At 35.6% G+C, this 17,091-nt stretch overlaps 1 protein-coding gene across 17 annotated transcripts in view; it reads right to left on the bottom strand.

Moving 5' to 3' along the window:
• Window positions 1-17,091, bottom strand: part of MCF2L (MCF.2 cell line derived transforming sequence like) — a 404,366-nt gene that overhangs the window by 163,196 nt on the left and 224,079 nt on the right. Inside the window, exon 2 of one of the 17 annotated variants that reach the window (XM_074192073.1) lies at window positions 12,845-12,898. The exons of 15 other annotated variants lie outside the window; for them this stretch is intronic. Coding sequence is in view for 1 of the 2 variants with exons in the window: in XM_074192068.1 (XP_074048169.1) it covers window positions 11,420-11,492 (73 nt within the window). In the remaining variant the exon portion in view is untranslated. One more of the 17 variants, XM_074192068.1, reaches the window with a different exon arrangement.

The raw sequence follows: 17,091 nt of genomic DNA, 5'->3' as shown, positions 1-17,091 counted from the left end.
CACTGCCTTGCAAAAAACAAACAAACAAAAAGACTTCTCAAGTAAAATTTAGATTTTTTCAGTTCTTAATTCAAACTAAAGGAATTAACAAGCCTTTGGTAAAAGAGGTTTGCTTTTTTTCTTTTAAGACATCAAAGTTTTACAAGTCAACCTTCCACAAGGATATTCCTACCCTGCTGGTTAGCCTAATGTAAGGTTTTTAAGTTCATTTTCTTGCAATGCCAGAGTTTAACTTTAGAAGGAGCAAAATACTTCTTGGAAAGCATGAAAAATAACCTGCAATCAGCATTGAGAGCCCTTTGTTGTCCCCATATTGGGTCCTCTTATACCCTAATTCCTTGAGTCAGAACAACTATTTTTAATAAATGGTAGAAGTTATGGAGTTGTTGCCTTCAAGTAAAATATTTAATTTTTCCAACAGGTGGAGCTAGTCAGCTAGGTGAGTCAAGGTTACTCATTACCGAACAAGGAGGAATACATATTTAGAGTGAAGAAACTTGTTAAGCAAATTGGGTTAGAAAGTTAAAAATTCATCATTTTTAAGTTGCTTTTTAAAAAATGTGTTCTACAAAATCCTGATGTTGTATTTTGTAAACAAAATGTGAGAAAAATTTGATATTAGAGGTACTTTTTCCTCCTAAAATAATAACTCTGAAATTGTTTATCAAAATACTTATTACCTGTAACAGATCTTCAGTATGAAAATAGACCCAACTTACTATATTTTTCCCCTAATTTCCCTGATCCCTTTTGATCTTAAATATATTTCATACTCTCAGCTCAACCTTGGTATATACAATTTCTATTAATAAATTTCAAGCCTTTGCAAAGTGTACCAAAACCAGTCTGGGAAATGCTATATTAAAAAACAATGCTTTAACATAAATAGGTTTGTTAATATTCTTATTATTCTGGAGTTTATAGCACGCAAAATATTAAATTGGGTAGGGAGTGTTAAGTATTTCTAAGAATAATTTCAACTTCTGGGGCTATGAACTTACTAGGGCCCCCACACTGGAAAGTGATACTTGTTTTATTTTTTAAATCCTTTTAGCATGACTTTTATTTGGGTTTTTTTTTTTGAGTGCCACAGAGCTAAGTTCAGGTTCATCTCTGATGCTGGGGTTCAGGGGCTTCTCTCGATTGTTGCAAGTTGAAAATGAGGAAGGCTTTTCACAACAGCACTGTAATGGACTCTCACACAGTTGGGAATAATTGTGCAATGATTAACTCAGCAAAGACACAGCAGCAGGTCTCCTTAGGTGGCTTAAAGTATACTGGAGGCAAACAAAATCTCATTGAGGTGTTGAAAAAGCAGCAAGGAAACATAAAGGGACTAGATGCTGATGCCTTTCTGATAATTCAGTCCATAATTAGTTTTTGTTATGAAATTTTCAAATCCCTGTGGAAGGCAGATGTTGGAAAAGTTTGGGATAAACACATGGAAAAGGAGTTTAAAAAATAAGTCAGATGGGGCAGCTAGGTAGTACAGTGGATAGAGCACTGGCCCGGAGTCAGGAGTACCTGAGTTCAAATCCGGCCTCAGACACTTAATAATTAACCTAGCAGTGTGGCCTTGGACAAGCCACTTAACCCCACTTGCCTTGTAAAAACCTCCCCCCCCACCAAAAAAAAGTCAGAAACCTTATATTCATACATCTCAAAGACTTTCTAAAATAATTTTTTTTTTTAGATTTTTGCAAGGCAGATGGGGTTAAGTGGCTTGCCCAAGGCACACAGCTAGGTAATTATTAAGTGTCTGAGGCCGGATTTGAACTCAGGTACTCCTGACTCCGGAGCCGGTACTCTATCCACTGTGCCACCTAACTGCCCCTATTTTCTATAAGAATTTAAGAGACAATGAATATGGTGGCAATAACACAAAAATGTATATATCTTAATGACATTTGAAGCATTTCAGAATCTCAGATGCAGAAGTTATTATAACACAAGAATTCTTAATAGACAATTATAGAGATAACTATATCTCCACGATCCTCTATAAACATCAAGCAATCCATAAAAGATGTGTTTGCCAAGGGTGTTAGCCTTTGTCATGGAGGATGTCTAGTATTCAAACAGAAACAAAAGTCCTTGTAGATAATAAAGTCCTTCCAGATGCTTCTGAAATTGTGCTGATTATATCAAGCACCGGAACACCATTACACCTCCTGCATAAGAGAGATGAACATTCAAAAGAGAGGAGCCTAATAATTCACAAAGGAATATTCAAATGGAAGACAAACCAAGACTATCACATACCATTGGATGGAAAGTTCAATGAGTTAGTCTATCAAGTATGTGTATCTCACTGAAGTAGTGGAGATAGATAATGAACTAAATTCAGAATTCAATTAAGGAAGAAAATAGGCTGGACTACATTTGGAAAATTGTGAAATGTTTTGGCAATCCAAAACTACTTCCAGGAAAAAAAAACCCAAACAATTCATCCTTTAAAAATGTCACTTCTTTATGTTGCCCTTTCCCTATCTAGAAGGTTATTATATTAACAAAGAAAAAGAGAGAATGAAAGAGAGAAGAAAGTAAACAAAATCAACCAAGATATTAACTGAGTTTGATAGAAAATTCAGTGTTCCATACTTGACCCACTTGCTGGGTTTTTCCCTGTACCACGCCTTGAGTTCCACCTCTGACACTATTTGCCTATTCTTGGGCATGTCATCTAAATCTGAGCTTTAGTTCTGTAAATGAGAACCTGTAAAACAAGGATCATTCTTCCATATGGTTGTTGTGAGGAAAGTGCTTTGCAAAGCATGGAGTGCTAGAATGGAAATTGCATGAGGTACAAGCATTTTTCCTCCTTTCATTTTGTTTCTGTATCTCTAGTATCTCTCTGTAGCTGAATACAAAGCATTGCATGTAATAGGTGTTTAATAAATGTTTGCTGAATTAAATTTATAAATGTGAATAAATGTTGTTATTCCTTCTTTCACCCTTTGTGTTAATAGCATAACTCTATTTCTTTTCTCTCCCATTTCAGGGACCAAAGGCTCCTTTCTTTCTTACTTCCTAAGAGGAGATTCTACCACCTACTTTCAAATTACCGTCAGTATTTGAGGTTTGCCCTAGTCCCAGTGACAGGTTGGAGGGGAAAGGGGCTCTGACCACACCCTGTCTACATGGAAGACATGTCATTAATTAGCTATTTGTAACTCTGGGCCAGGTTATATAAATTTGTCCTCTATTGAAACAATTTTTCAGATCAAAACACTTCATGTTTTAAGTTTTGGGACTGTTTCAATCAGCTAGCTTCGCCTGACAAACTAATCTACAGGAGTAAGCCAGGTACATCTGGAAGCTGTTTAGTCTTTCAGGCCCTCAAGACATCATTTTGTACATTCAAGCTTTAACTTGCTAAATGTTAAGCAGTGACCCGGGAGAGGTAAGGCAATTTCTAAATGTGCCATCTTTCTCCAAGGGTCAACAATGCCCTGAGAGAATGCAGCTCACAAAGTAAGTGCTGTCCAATTCATTACATTTATGCCTGTTGGCTAAAGTTTTCAGGTCACTAGAGAAGGAACCTGCTCTCATGTTAACGAAGACTGTGAAGTCGAGGCTTTTGTCAATCATTTGGTGTTGTTTCTGCCAAAGGACCCTCTAGGAAAGATATCAAGTCTGTTTTTATATCTTCTTTCAACACCTTTTCTTGGCACTCAGTTAAGGGGAAACTTTCTTCCATTGTGTTCTCTGCTAACCTATGAATACTAGAAAGGCATCCGGTCTCCTGATACCTTCCCTCTGTGAATAGACCAAAATGTGCCATCTAACACATTTTGGGGGAAGATGGTCACTGTAGGTGAAATAGAATATACATGACAGGAATGCAGGACAGGATCTAAATTAGAAAACTATACCTGGACATATTCTCATGAGGCTGATTACAATTCCTTGGGGGGAGGGGGTGGAAAGGATGGGAAAGAACAAGGGACAGACAAGGAAACAAAGCAGAGAGGTTTACACACCCTGATAGAAATCCAGGGTTCTTTTGAAACTCAGACCTCAGGATTTGTTCTAGTCCCTAAACACTGAGTGAGGGTGGGCGTGGGAGGGAGGGTATTACATGGTGGGGAAAGGGATGTCAACTGTCTCACAGCCTCAAGAACTCCCCTTGGGCTACATGAATGGAGCATCACTTTAAAAGGGGTGGTTTCAGGGCTATTAAGAGAAGACTTGATGCTTTGGAAGCTGTCAGACTGTCCAGATTTCAGGAAGAGAAAATTTAGGTTTCAATAACAACAACAGTGGAAATGAAAAGATCACTGGAAGACACTGAAGAGTCCTAGAGAACAAATAATTAAACAAACTTCTCTCCATCTCTACTTTTATAGCAGAGAGTTAGAGAAAGATCAGTAAGGAATAATGCATATTCTAGTAGATAGAATTAACATATTGGATGTTTTTACTTAGTTTTTTATTGTTGTTGCTACAAGACTCAATCTAGCGGTAACTTTGTAGTAGTAGTAAATAACTTTGATATAAAGAGAAACAAAATCTTTTTTAAAGGTATAGTTTAACAAAAAGTTTGAAAAATGAATGTTCTTTCTCAGGCTATTCATCTTCAATCTTATTCAAAGATTCTTCTCAGCAGTCAGGGACTGGAGGTAGGTTGTCACTTAGGATCATCTCTCTTAAGTGCCACAGATTCCTGAAGACAGTGCAAAATTAAGTATTTCCAGGATTTTTTCACAGTTAAATATGTCAGGTCTACCTAGGCTTACATTGTTACTGAAGATAGAGAAAGAATTAGGCTCAGAATTGAAGGAAGAAAACAGGATAAGAGTGCATTTGAAATCGCAAAGAATACATTAGGAGTCACTTCCAAGACTGAAGATCCTTGTTAACTTGACTCAATTCTTCCTTTGTCTAAACTACCATAATGTTCATTTGAAAATAAAAGTTCAGGTTTGTCCCAAAAGGATTAGTAGAGTTTTAAAATATTAAGGGATAGGGAAGGGAATAAGTATTTCTATGGTGTTTACTATGAGCTAAGCACTACAGCTAAGTGCTTTACAAATATTATTTTATTTAATACAATAATCCTGGGAGATATGTGCTGTTATCAATTTCATTTTATGATGAAGGAAACTGAGGCAAGTAAAGGTTCAGTGAATTACCCAAGGTCACAATGGTCATCTTCCTGCATCATTTATCTGCCCTTGTGAAGTTTAAAGTGATACTAAGACCTTTGGGACATCTTGTATAATAATTAACACATAGAGACTTTTAAAAAATTTCAAAGTGCTCCAGTTGAGATCTATACTGCAAGTATTATTATACCCAATTTTACAAATGAAGAAACTAAGTCCCAGAGAAATTGTGACTTGGTCATGCTTTTGTGCCCTTTAGCACAAAAGTAATGAAAATCAGATAGATTTGAACCCCAGTCTCTCAGACTGAAAATTCACCCCCTCCTCATTATTTCTGATATCACAATTGATCATACGTCAACTTTGATCATTGCCTATTTTACCTGAATCATTTTAATCACTTACCTAGTAAGCTCCTGAAAGTATTATGATCTTAAATTTAAGGTGGTCTCATTTTTAAAAACAAGGAATATCTTAAACTTTAAACAAATGTACTTTGCTACTCAGGCTCACACTGCAACTCTAGTTCTAATTTGCTGTGTGAATCTCCAAAATGAAGTCCAGTAGACCAGATAGTGATCCTCTAATGTCTAGTGAGATGGGCATCAGATGACCCAGGGCTGAAATTGGCCTCTGCTACTCTGTATGTATCTGACACTGAACACTTTGAACCTCTCTGGGTACCAGGTCCTTCATCTGTAAAATGGTTAGGTTTTACTAAATGGACAAAACACCTTCTGGTTCTATGATCTTCAATATCCCTTTCAGTTTTTACAGTCTATGAGGCCTCTCCCTAAGGTCAATTAGGTATCAGTATATTTTTCAAAATTTCAAATGCCTGAAGAATGCAACTTTGTCCCTTTTCTCCAAATATTCTTTTCCTTCTTACTTCTTAAATACAAAGTTTGTGATGAATTCTACTGAAAGACTTATGTTCATCCAAATCTCCCTCAAAAAGGGTCACTGTAGAAAAAGAATTGGCATAACTGAGATGGTAAATGGATTTGCAGAAGGGGGCACATATGTCAACCTCTGCAAGTCATGAACTCTAATAATCTTAATTTTTATGCAATCCTTCTAGAACCCAAAAAAACATTAGTTTGCTAAAAGAAAGATTTTTATCTGCAAAAACTTGTTTTTAAAAAGCTAAAAATCTCAATTCTCTTTTATTTTTACTTTATACTAGAGTCTGTCAATACTTGACTTTTCCCCATAAAGGAAATACTGATGTGTTGGACTGAACTATAATCAAATGTTTTCTAACTTCTTTGTTTCCCTGTGTGGGTGTGACTTCAAATTTGAAGAAGAAAATAAATAGAAGCATAAAGCTGAATAAAGCTTTAGTTGGTATACTGAATGACTAGAGACCCCAGAAATGTGTTTTCCAGGAAATCATCAGAAGGTCTTGGAATGCTTTGAATCAAAATCTTCTGCCCTGAATGGACGACTAGTTGTAAAAATCTTTGATCATTCTTAGGGCTCCTTAAAACACTCTTTCCATTTGTTGTTTCACTAATCTCTTTAATCCTAGCACATTACTCTGTAAAGTATCATGATATTCCTGGAAATTTAGCCCAGACATAGTAGACAAACCTATTTTCCATGCTTATATGTTTCAAATCTCTGCCTTGTCCAGAAAATGTCATTTACACTTAGCTTCCATGCTTGTAACGATTCCTAACAAGTATATGAGAAAGACAAGTATCATTATTATTATTCTCATCAGTAAAGTGAGGCCCTGAGCATTTTTCCAAATGGCCTAACCAAGGAGCTAACCTATAGAAGGTATAATGTGAGGATATAATTTCCCTGTATCTTCTTTCCTCTTCAATGACTTTCTAAAATGCTGGTGCTTATGAAGTCAAAGATGCATAGTCAATACCCAGTTGGGACAATTAGCCACCTTTTAAACAAAGGTACTGATTACAAAAGAGACAGGTTATAAGAGTCACTGCCAGCTCTTGCAAACCTCTAAGAGAAAAAAATTTCTCTATGAAACTAACATTAAGGAAAAGAAAATATAGATGCAATGAGTGTACATGGAACTTTTCCTCATTCTATTTCTTTATATCATTTATGCCCAAATCATGCAAGATTCCTAAAAAGATTCAACAGAGATGTGTTTTTTGGGGGGGGCATGTATGTAGAAATGTCTAAATGGTTCATGGGTTGCTTATCAGATAGGGAATGGAATGAATGACCCAGTTATGTCTTCATCCAGTTGTGTCTTAGTATTGAATGTTAGGGGAAATATTTGAATAAAGTAGGTCAAAAAAGTATGACTAGAAATTTAGATTGAATTTGCTTGATAAACAAACTGGCAAGTACTTGGTCTGGGTTTAATGTACTTTTGAACCCCTTTATATAAATTCATTATTATTTTTCAGGTAGAATTGGAGCAGAATACCACACTTTGAATGAGGGTGTATTTTAAGGGGAAAGTTTCCATTTCTAAGACTCACTGGTGAAATTAGTCCTTTCTTTGGAAAAAAAAATTAGTGGACTATTGGAAATGGAGCTAAAAGTGCAGAGAGATACATATTCCTGCTGACATAGGTGAAATATTTCAGCTGAAAGATTTGGATTTTTGTAGTCATATTTCTTTTTAATGAAATGAAAAAAAATTCTTGAGGTGAAAGATTTAGGGGAAATCACATGGCCTAACCCAATCTTTAAAGTAGATGAAATGACCATGGGTCTATATCCTGAAGAGATAATGAAAAAGAATAAAAACTTCATATGTATAAAAATATTCATAGCAGCTCTGCTTGTAGTGGCAAAGAACTGGAAATCAAGGGGATGTCCATCAATTGGAGAATGACTAAACAAATTGTGATAAGTGTATGTGATGAACACTATCGCTCTATTAGAAATCAGAGGAGATTGGAAAGCCTGGAAAGACTTGCATGAGCTGATGTTGAATGAGATGAGCAGAACCAGAAGAACACTGTACACCTTAACAGCATGGGATGATGATCAACCTTGATGGACATGCTCATTACATCAGTGTAATAATCAGGGACAATTTGTGATAGATCTGTGATAGAGAATACCATCAGCATCCAGAGGAAGAACTGGGGAGTTTGAACGAAGACCAAAGATTATGATCTACAATTTTTTTATTTTTTATTTTTATTGATTTTTGGTTTTTGCAAGGCAAATGGGGTTAAGTGGCTTGCCCAAGGCCGCACAGTTAGGCAATTATTCAGTGTTTGCAATTGGATTTGAACCCAGGTACTCCTGACTCCAGGGCTGGTGCTTTATCCACTGCACCACCTAGCCGCTCCCATTATCTACAATTTTTAAAAAGTTGTCTTAAGTATTACAAAATTTTGCTCTCTGTAATATTTTCTTTCTTCTTTAAGGATTTTTTTTTCTTCAACGCATTCAATATTGATCTATACATAGCATGGAAACAATTAAAGACTATCAGATTGCCTTCTGCTAGGGGGAGGGGGGAATTCAAAACCTTGCAAAAAAAATGATTGGTAGAAACCACTACCGCATATAATTGAAATGGGGCAGATGAGGGGCAGTGAGGTGTTAGAGCACTGGACAGGAGTCAGGAGGACCTGAGTTCAAATCCAGCCTCACACACCTAATAATTGCCTAGCTGTGCAACCTTGGGCAAGTCACTTAATCCCATTGCCTTAAACAAATTTTAAAAAAGAAATAAAAAGAATAAAAAAATATGAGATGAAGAAACCCATAGAAGTTAAATGATTTGTGTAAGGTCATACAATGAGTAAGCAGCAAAGCTAAGACTGATACTTGGATTCTAGTTCAATTTCCCTTCCTCCCTCAGCAAAAGCTTTGTGCTTCATATCCATATCTATTATTGTTCTTTTCTAATAAAACATTTGTGTGGATTTTTTCAGTCAAATTTCTATGTCACTGCATCCCAATAATGTCAAAAAGATCTTTAAAATTCACAGAAGTCTACAATATTTTATTCTCCTGTCACACAAAAAAGCCTTGAATGTTAACACAAAAATACAACTCTCTTGCTCTACCACTCACTGGCCTCAATTTAGTCTACTCCACCAATATGTATTCAAAGATAATTCAAATAAAGCATTTATTGTTACTTGAATTATCTCCATTATGTTTCCTTTTTTTAAAATTTTACTGTAAATTTTAAGAGACAAGCAGGAAATTGACTCTGGAAAGGTTGGAGGGAAATCCATTTCTTAATAATAACAAATTCTCTTGGAATATTAATTTGTTACCATGATCAACTTTCAAAAAATTAACTATTGGTTAGTAAAGTGAAAGCTATCAAGTTTTAAGAATATAGGGTAAGAATTGATATTAAAATATAGGAAGTAAATCTTTTTTTAAATTTATTTTTATTAAATATATTATTTGAGTTTTACAATTTCCTCACCTAGGAAGTAAATCTTATAGATCTCTAATACATCATAAATTGTTACACAATTTTCCCAGCTTCCCTGAACAAAAATATTACATGATCTAGTTACAATATGAATGATAACTACCTTAAGTCTCCTAGAAAGCAAAGCATATGTTTGAAATTTCACAAACTCTAGCCTAAATCATCTTTTTTTGTTCTAAGGCTATTGTCATTTTTTTAGGGTTTTTTTGCAAGGCAAATGGGTTTAAGTAGCTTGCCCAAGGCCACACAGCTAGGTAATTATTAAGTGTCTGAGGTCGGATTTGAACCCAGGTACTCCTGACTCCAGGGCTTTATCCACTGCGCCACCTAGCCACCCCATTGTCATTTTTTTTTTGAGTGGCTTCTCCACCACCACCAAATCCAGTAACTACAGCATTTTGAGTCAGAATATGATTTCACATATGAAATCATTCACTTCCACTTATTTTGCATAAATACTTACTACCTCTGGTGATAAGCTACTATCTAATTAAGGTTATGAGTAGCTTAGACTATCTTTGCATTAACACTATCCTGGGGCTTTGGATCTAACCTTTTTTAAAGAAGATCATTTGCTCATTCATTCATTATTTACCCAAATTTATCATCTTTAAGTTGGAAACTCTGGCTTTTATTTTATAGTATCCAGTTGAAGTTATGGCTTTGCTTGTTCATTAAAATTCACATAAGTCCTTGTTTCATGAATTATTTGTCAGCAATTGGCAGGATTAGAGATTAATGGGATCGGCACTTAGATCACATATAAATGGGACATTTGTGCTTTCTTAGAAGTCTACAAATTTGACTAGACCATGAATATGCAATGAACACACCATTTCCTAATCTCGAATTTCCCATCCTCTTCTCTTTAAATTTCACCAAGTATGATCTTCTTTGTCTTTTTTTTCTGACATTCTTTGGTACTTTAGGAATTATTCATAGTTAAGCACACAACATGGGTGTATATTCAAACATACATATACATACATACACACACACACACACACACATATATATATATATATATATATATATATATATACTCATGCCATCTGTATATATGTATATCACTGAACTAAAATCTTAAGATAGGAATGCTAACAAACCATTGCAAAGGAAGTCTTGCTATCAATTATACCAGTTTATTTAAATTAAATAATATAGAAGTAGTACTTCCAAATACTGAATCCCTTTATTAAATGAAGTTATAGCTAAGAGTAACCAAGAACAGAAAATGCAAAACTCATAGACCAACAGAGTTATTTCTCTTATCAGCCTTGCTGGATGATCTGTGATTTCATGGACAAGTGAACTACAATCTCTATAGCAAAGATATTTTTTTCTGCTTTCTCTCTCTTTCCACATGGAAAAATTTCTATTGAAAATTTTAATAAACTCTAGCAATAATTTACTGTGGCCTCTCAGTATTACCATTTTATAGAAAATTAATCTTCATATTTAAAAGCAACCGTGTAATATGTGTTTTGTAGAAAATTTAGAATAAGTAGGTCCAAAACAATAACAACATCCTAGTTAATAGAGCCCAAGCCTTGTATATAAGTAATACAGGAATTAAAGAATGACTTGGGATCAGAAATATTGGATAAGAAGAATCAAAATTTCTCTAAATTAAAAAAGTAGCAAATCACAATCTCTAATAAGAAGCAATCACACAATCTCCGATTTGAACGTAGCTTACATTTTAACATAATATAGTATGCAGATATGTAAACAATATACTGAATTTTTACTTACTCTTCCACAAAAAAAGAGAATGCCAAATGAAACTTTTTCCTTCCTCTTTTTTTAGACATTAAACTAAGATTTTCATTGCCCTGATAAAATACGTTCAAACAACTGTACAATAAGGCAAACACAATGAAACAAACAAACTGAACACAAGAGCCAGACACACCTGTACTTGTCTTCAGGAAGAGCCACAATTCTGCAATATCTCGGTACATCAAGGAGAGAAGACTTAAAGTCATATTGTCACAACTCAATTTGCTCGCGGATTTCTGCAGACAGTGACCTATTTATCTGTAAGCTTGTCTTCCGCACACAAAGAGAGAGCAAAACTCCATCTTTCAGTCAAAGCCAAGCATAGGGCATACAATACCTTTCTTCAAATTACATACAAAAGCAAGCGTGCCTTCCAGTGACCGAGCTCCCTCGAAGGGGTCAGCAGCTTTCAGATCAGAAGCTAATTTTTGCTTTGGTGTGTGAAGAACCAGTCGATAGTCAGTTCGGTTCATTTATTTAGTGTATGGACATGTTAACTGTTGAAATACTATCAGAAAAAGAGCTCCTTTTAGACAAACACTGCCTGGTCCTTTGCTATTGGATGTCAAAAACCTCCCTGCAGGAGCCCTGCGTTTAGCAAATGGTAACCTCTCAAGTAAAGCCATATTTCCTCGCTGCCTCTGTTCAGGAAACCTACAGTAAAACAGACTGCTTTCTTCCCCAAAGATTACTGACTCGACATTCTCTCCAAAGGTATTCTTTTGCTTAAGGTTGAGGCAGATTAGAAAGAAACAGGTTAAAGAAAGCAATAGCTTCAGTACATTTTACCCAGGAGGCAGCTTTCAATTTGCTTACACATAACATTACTCATCCATACACTGGAAAATATTGCTTCATCCATATTATTTAGGTGACTGCTTAATTAGTAGGAGAGCTGTCCTCAGAGTAGCACTGATTAGTGCTTTCACCATTAAACAGATGAAAAATCAAGTGGAATGAGTATGAATTTAATAGATTGCAACCCTAGGCATTAGCCTAAGAATAAAACTAAAACCTTAAAATGAATCTAAACTAGTAGGTAAATGGAAATGAGCAAGATTAAATCTACTTAGAGAGACAATGTTGTATTGGAATGTGTTGGGCTTAAAATCTATTAAGATCTGGGTTTAAATTTTGCTTCTGAAAATTGATAATTGTGTATGTAACTTGTTTGATCTTGAGCCTTGAGCTATACAGGATTTTTATGGAAAACAAATGAAAATGTATAGTGCTTTATAAACCTTCAAATCCTATATAAATATCATTGCCGATCACAGCAAAGGTGTACATAAAAATGTTTTACTTTTCCAGTTTAATTAACCAGAAATCAAAGGGGTGAATGGTACAACAATGAGGCACACCCTCTCAGGCTGTGGGGCCTCCTCCTGAGGGGACATGGTTGAGACTAGTGTTGATAGAATTCTGAAGGAGTTTCCTCACCTCTTCCCTCCCAGAATCCTTAGTTTCCTTCAATATGTTGTCCAGACCTCCTTTTGGATCCACCCAGTTGTTAGCACCTCTCCCTCTTAAATTAATTGATCTTTACTTATATACTTACTGTTTGCTTCAAGCAGGACAGGGCAGGGATCATTTCATTTTTGCCTTTGTGTACCTAGGATATGACATGAAGCAGTCAGATAATAACCTGATTACTGAATTAAGTTGAAGGAGCTCCACTGGAGGGCAATAGGAATAGGTGTGGCGCATAAGAACTACTGTAGTAGCAAGATAATATCAAATGGTAAGAATTTCTGGCAAAATGTCACCTTGTCTCACTGCCAAAAAATTCTCACTGGTGAAATGGGTCCTGATTTAAGTCTAAAATTGATATTGGAATGAAAGCCAGTGATGATTATGGGACTATAAATAAGTGGATGTAAGAAGCTGATAGGGAGAGGTACAACACCTTCTGATAGGAATAGAGTAAACTTAAGTATCCTTGTACTAGATCCCTCCAAAGTCTACCATAACCATATTTTCTTCTTCTCACTTGATTTGAGAGAGTGAACTTGAAAAGTCTGGTGAAGTAGGGAGACATCTAATATATCAAGAGAATAAAGTACTAGAGGCCCAGAAAAAGAATTGTAGGAGGCACAGCCTCCTCTGCCTATTCTCTATGGCCATATCTATCTCTTGGTTCAAAATATCTCGACTTCTAGTATCAATAAGGACACGAGAAACCAAAATGGGATGAGAAATAAGATGGGAATTAAGAACTACCCCACTAAGAAAGAAAAGTATAAGGTGCAGATCCCAACCATTCTAGCTTCCTCATTCTTGCTACTTCTCTTCCAGTTTAACCCCAAAATCTTCTGACCAAAAGAAAGTGGAAGCATGTCCTAAAGATCTGTTCCATCTTATCTTCTATTTGTTCTACCTTATCTGAGTCCTGTCTGAATAGACCATCAATTTCTTCCTTATTATCTTGCCAGCGGGTCTCTCTCATGCTGGGAGAAAGACCTAGCAGACAATGTAGCTACCACAAAGGAAATAGTCCTGGTTCTTTACTAATGCTTGTATTCCCTCTTCTGAACTCAAGTGAGAGATGAGGCAGCACAGTTAGCACTAGCTTTCCTATCATATAAAGAGTTTTATCATCTCCAAATCTTCAAGACAGCTAGTGTGTTTCTCATTCTTTCTGAAGCAGGAAAGGCAAGATTACCTGGTGGGCAATAATCAGGTACATTCCTATTTCAAATGCCCCACACATCAGTAAGCTATTATCACTGCTATGAAACTATACGAAACTGACATGGTGGGGGAAGACTTATCTTTTCATCCAAGATTTGAATGAGTATCAATGTTTTAAAAGCTTTTGGTTAGTGAAACAAAGGTTTCTGAAAACAGAAGATCTTACTCATGTCTTATGGTGTCTAAAAGTCCAATTTGACTTTTCTCCCCATATTCTTCCCTTCTCCATTTCTACCTTTTTTATTCTCTTTCTAAACTTCAGAGCTGAAGCAAGAAAATTAAAATCCCTTTTGAGAGGCTATTTTTATCTTCTTTTGAGGACAGTGGCAATCAAGATAGATATTATAATCTTCCACTTTTTAAAAGCAAATCTTTCATTTAAAAATAACTGATTTCCTTAAACAGGTCACCAGAGTTTAAAAACAGAATACTGCGAGTTTAAAAGAAATATATTCTTACAACATTTAATTATACCTATGAAAGAAACAAAAGCCATATTGTACAAAATAAGATATATAGAAAACAATCTTCTGGGAAAGTAAGGGGGGGGATCAGAAAAAGCTTCTGGCAGAAGATGGGATTCTAGCCAGAGAAGAAGCCAGGAATAGTTAGAGATGAGGAGGGAGAGAATTCCAGGCACGTGGGACAGATGATGAAAATGATCAGTCAGGAGATCGACTGTCTAATTTGAAGAACACACACATATCATGTATGTTGTAATTAAAATACAAACACAATTAATCTTTCTATCTTGAACATAGTCAATGGTCAAAGAAAGAAAATTTTTAAACTTCCAAATTACATGAATGCAAGAGAACAAGATATAATAGAGTTTGAGCTCTGGAAGCAATCCTTTGCTTCACGGGTTTGATTTTTAGTTGTTTTTGCCTCTTCATGATCCCCTTTTGGGATTTTCTTCACTGGAGTGATTTACCCTCCCACTCATTTTACAGATGAGGAAACTGAACAGCTACTTAATAAGGCCAGATTTGAATTCATGAAGACGAGTCTTACTGATTCTAAGCTCCTTCTACTGTACCACCTGATTGCCCCTGATAAAGGGGCAATTTCAGTTAAAATCCCATGAAAGCTATTACAATAGAAATATAGTTCTACATCCTACCCAAGGTGATAAATTTTTAAATATATAAGGCTAGTGATAGACAAAAAACTTCTTATCTTTATTATAAAACAGTTAAGTGCAGCTATAATGAATATTTTGATCACTAAAATTCTCAAACACCATCTACTAAGCAGTAAGGACATAAGTTTGCCTTGGTGAAGCAGTGTGGTGTAGTAAGAAGAGCATTGGATTGAGAGTCAAGAGGATTTAAGTTTAAGTCCTGGCTGAACCATTTATTGTATGACCAAAGGCAAGTCATAGCTTGAGTTGAACTTGATGACCTGTGAAATTATTTCTAATTATAAATTTATGATGTTTTGCCAATATGATCTGAGAAATTCAAGACACAGAAGGTGCAGTTTTTGGTAGGTGCAAGAAAAGGAGAATTTGGAGATAAAATGAAGCTGAGTTTAAATCTTGCCTCTAATAATTTACTAGCTATATGTCCATGGATAAGTCATTTCATTGTATCAAATAGGACTAATAATATTGATAGTATCTACCTCAAAGGATTGTGGTAAGAAGCAAATGATATAACATGTAAAGCAATGATCAAACTAGAAAGTATTTTGTCAAGTGGATAATCTAGCATTGAGATTGGTGTATTTGAGCCTACTAGGAAAGTTTTACCTTGCAATGTCCCTTGATCCAGGAAAGATGCTCCATCTCTGAGCTCTGAGCATTCTCTCTTGATTATCTCCCATGTTTGAACATTCTACCTCCTTTGCTCTGTTATATTATACTATATATCTCCCTTGTTTCCTTTAAGTCTCATCTAAAATTACACCTTCTATAGGAAGCCTTCTCTAACCTGTCTTAATTCTAGTGCCTTCACTCTGTAGACTATTATTATTTCCTATTCCTCCTGTATTTAGTGAATATATTTGTTCTCATGCTGTCTCCACTATTAGATTGTAAGCTCCTTAAGGATAGGGCTGTGCTTTGCCACATTTTGATTTCCATAACTTAGTATAGGGCCTAAGACCTAGTAGATGTTTAATAAATATTGATTGATAACCAGGTGACCTGGAGAGGTGATTCCTAGGGTTCAGTGAAAACATACATTGTCTAAAGACTTACTTTCATCACATTTGTCTTATAGGTTGCTGAGCTGTCATCTTCTGAGCTTCTCTCTTCATTGTTTTCTGATAGTCAATAGGTTCTCATTTGCTAATTACAGCGACTAGAAAGCCTCTATATGATATGGGTAGGTTAAAAATAATCTCTGGTCCATAAACAAGGCTATGAGTTACTATACATTGTTAAGGGCAATAGACAAATATCAGCCAGAATACCTTGGACCTTATCAAATCTATTATTTTTACTATTTATGTCTAAGACTAAGCCTAGGTCCAAATACCTAATTTAGTATTTGAAACTTCTTGTAGATCCATTTTGGGGATCTTATTCCCCCCTAAACCTAAACTGAAGTCCTTAAAAATGAAACAAACTCCAGATTTGCCCTTTCCAGAGGTGGCTTTGTGGAAGTTGGGCCAAAGAATTTTCCCCCAAATCATACAAGTGAAAACACAAACAAAAGCTAAATGAAGGCAACTTTTTTGTCTCCCACTTTTTTGGATCTTTATGATATATATTCCATCACAATGAAGTCTTCTTATCTGGGCAAATACAAATCCTGTCTCCTTTTCCATAAAATATTTGACACTAGTTATTTTTTCCTCCACCTGAAGCCATTTACTCTAACAAATCAATAACAAGTAGAATAGTATTACTAATGTTAGTTCTTCAAAGCCCAAACATGATTCTGATTTTTTTTAAAGGTTTGGCTTCTTGGCAGAGACAAGCTCTGGTTTTTTTTTTAACAAGTGTTATTGTTTGTGGTCCTCTTCTTCCTGCCAGCCTATCCAAAGATACGCTAGCTTCTGATCCAACAGTCTACTTTGAAATGGCATGCCACTAAGGTAGCTGAGGGCAGATAGGTAGTGCCCTAGAGAGATTGTCATGCCTTAAATCAGGAAGCCTCAGATCAT

Source organism: Macrotis lagotis, chromosome 6, assembly GCF_037893015.1.
Source record: "Macrotis lagotis isolate mMagLag1 chromosome 6, bilby.v1.9.chrom.fasta, whole genome shotgun sequence".
NCBI classification, from domain to species: domain Eukaryota; kingdom Metazoa; phylum Chordata; class Mammalia; order Peramelemorphia; family Peramelidae; genus Macrotis; species Macrotis lagotis.
Note: the sequence above shows the minus strand (reverse complement) of the source record. Positions and strands in the feature narration are given on the sequence as shown.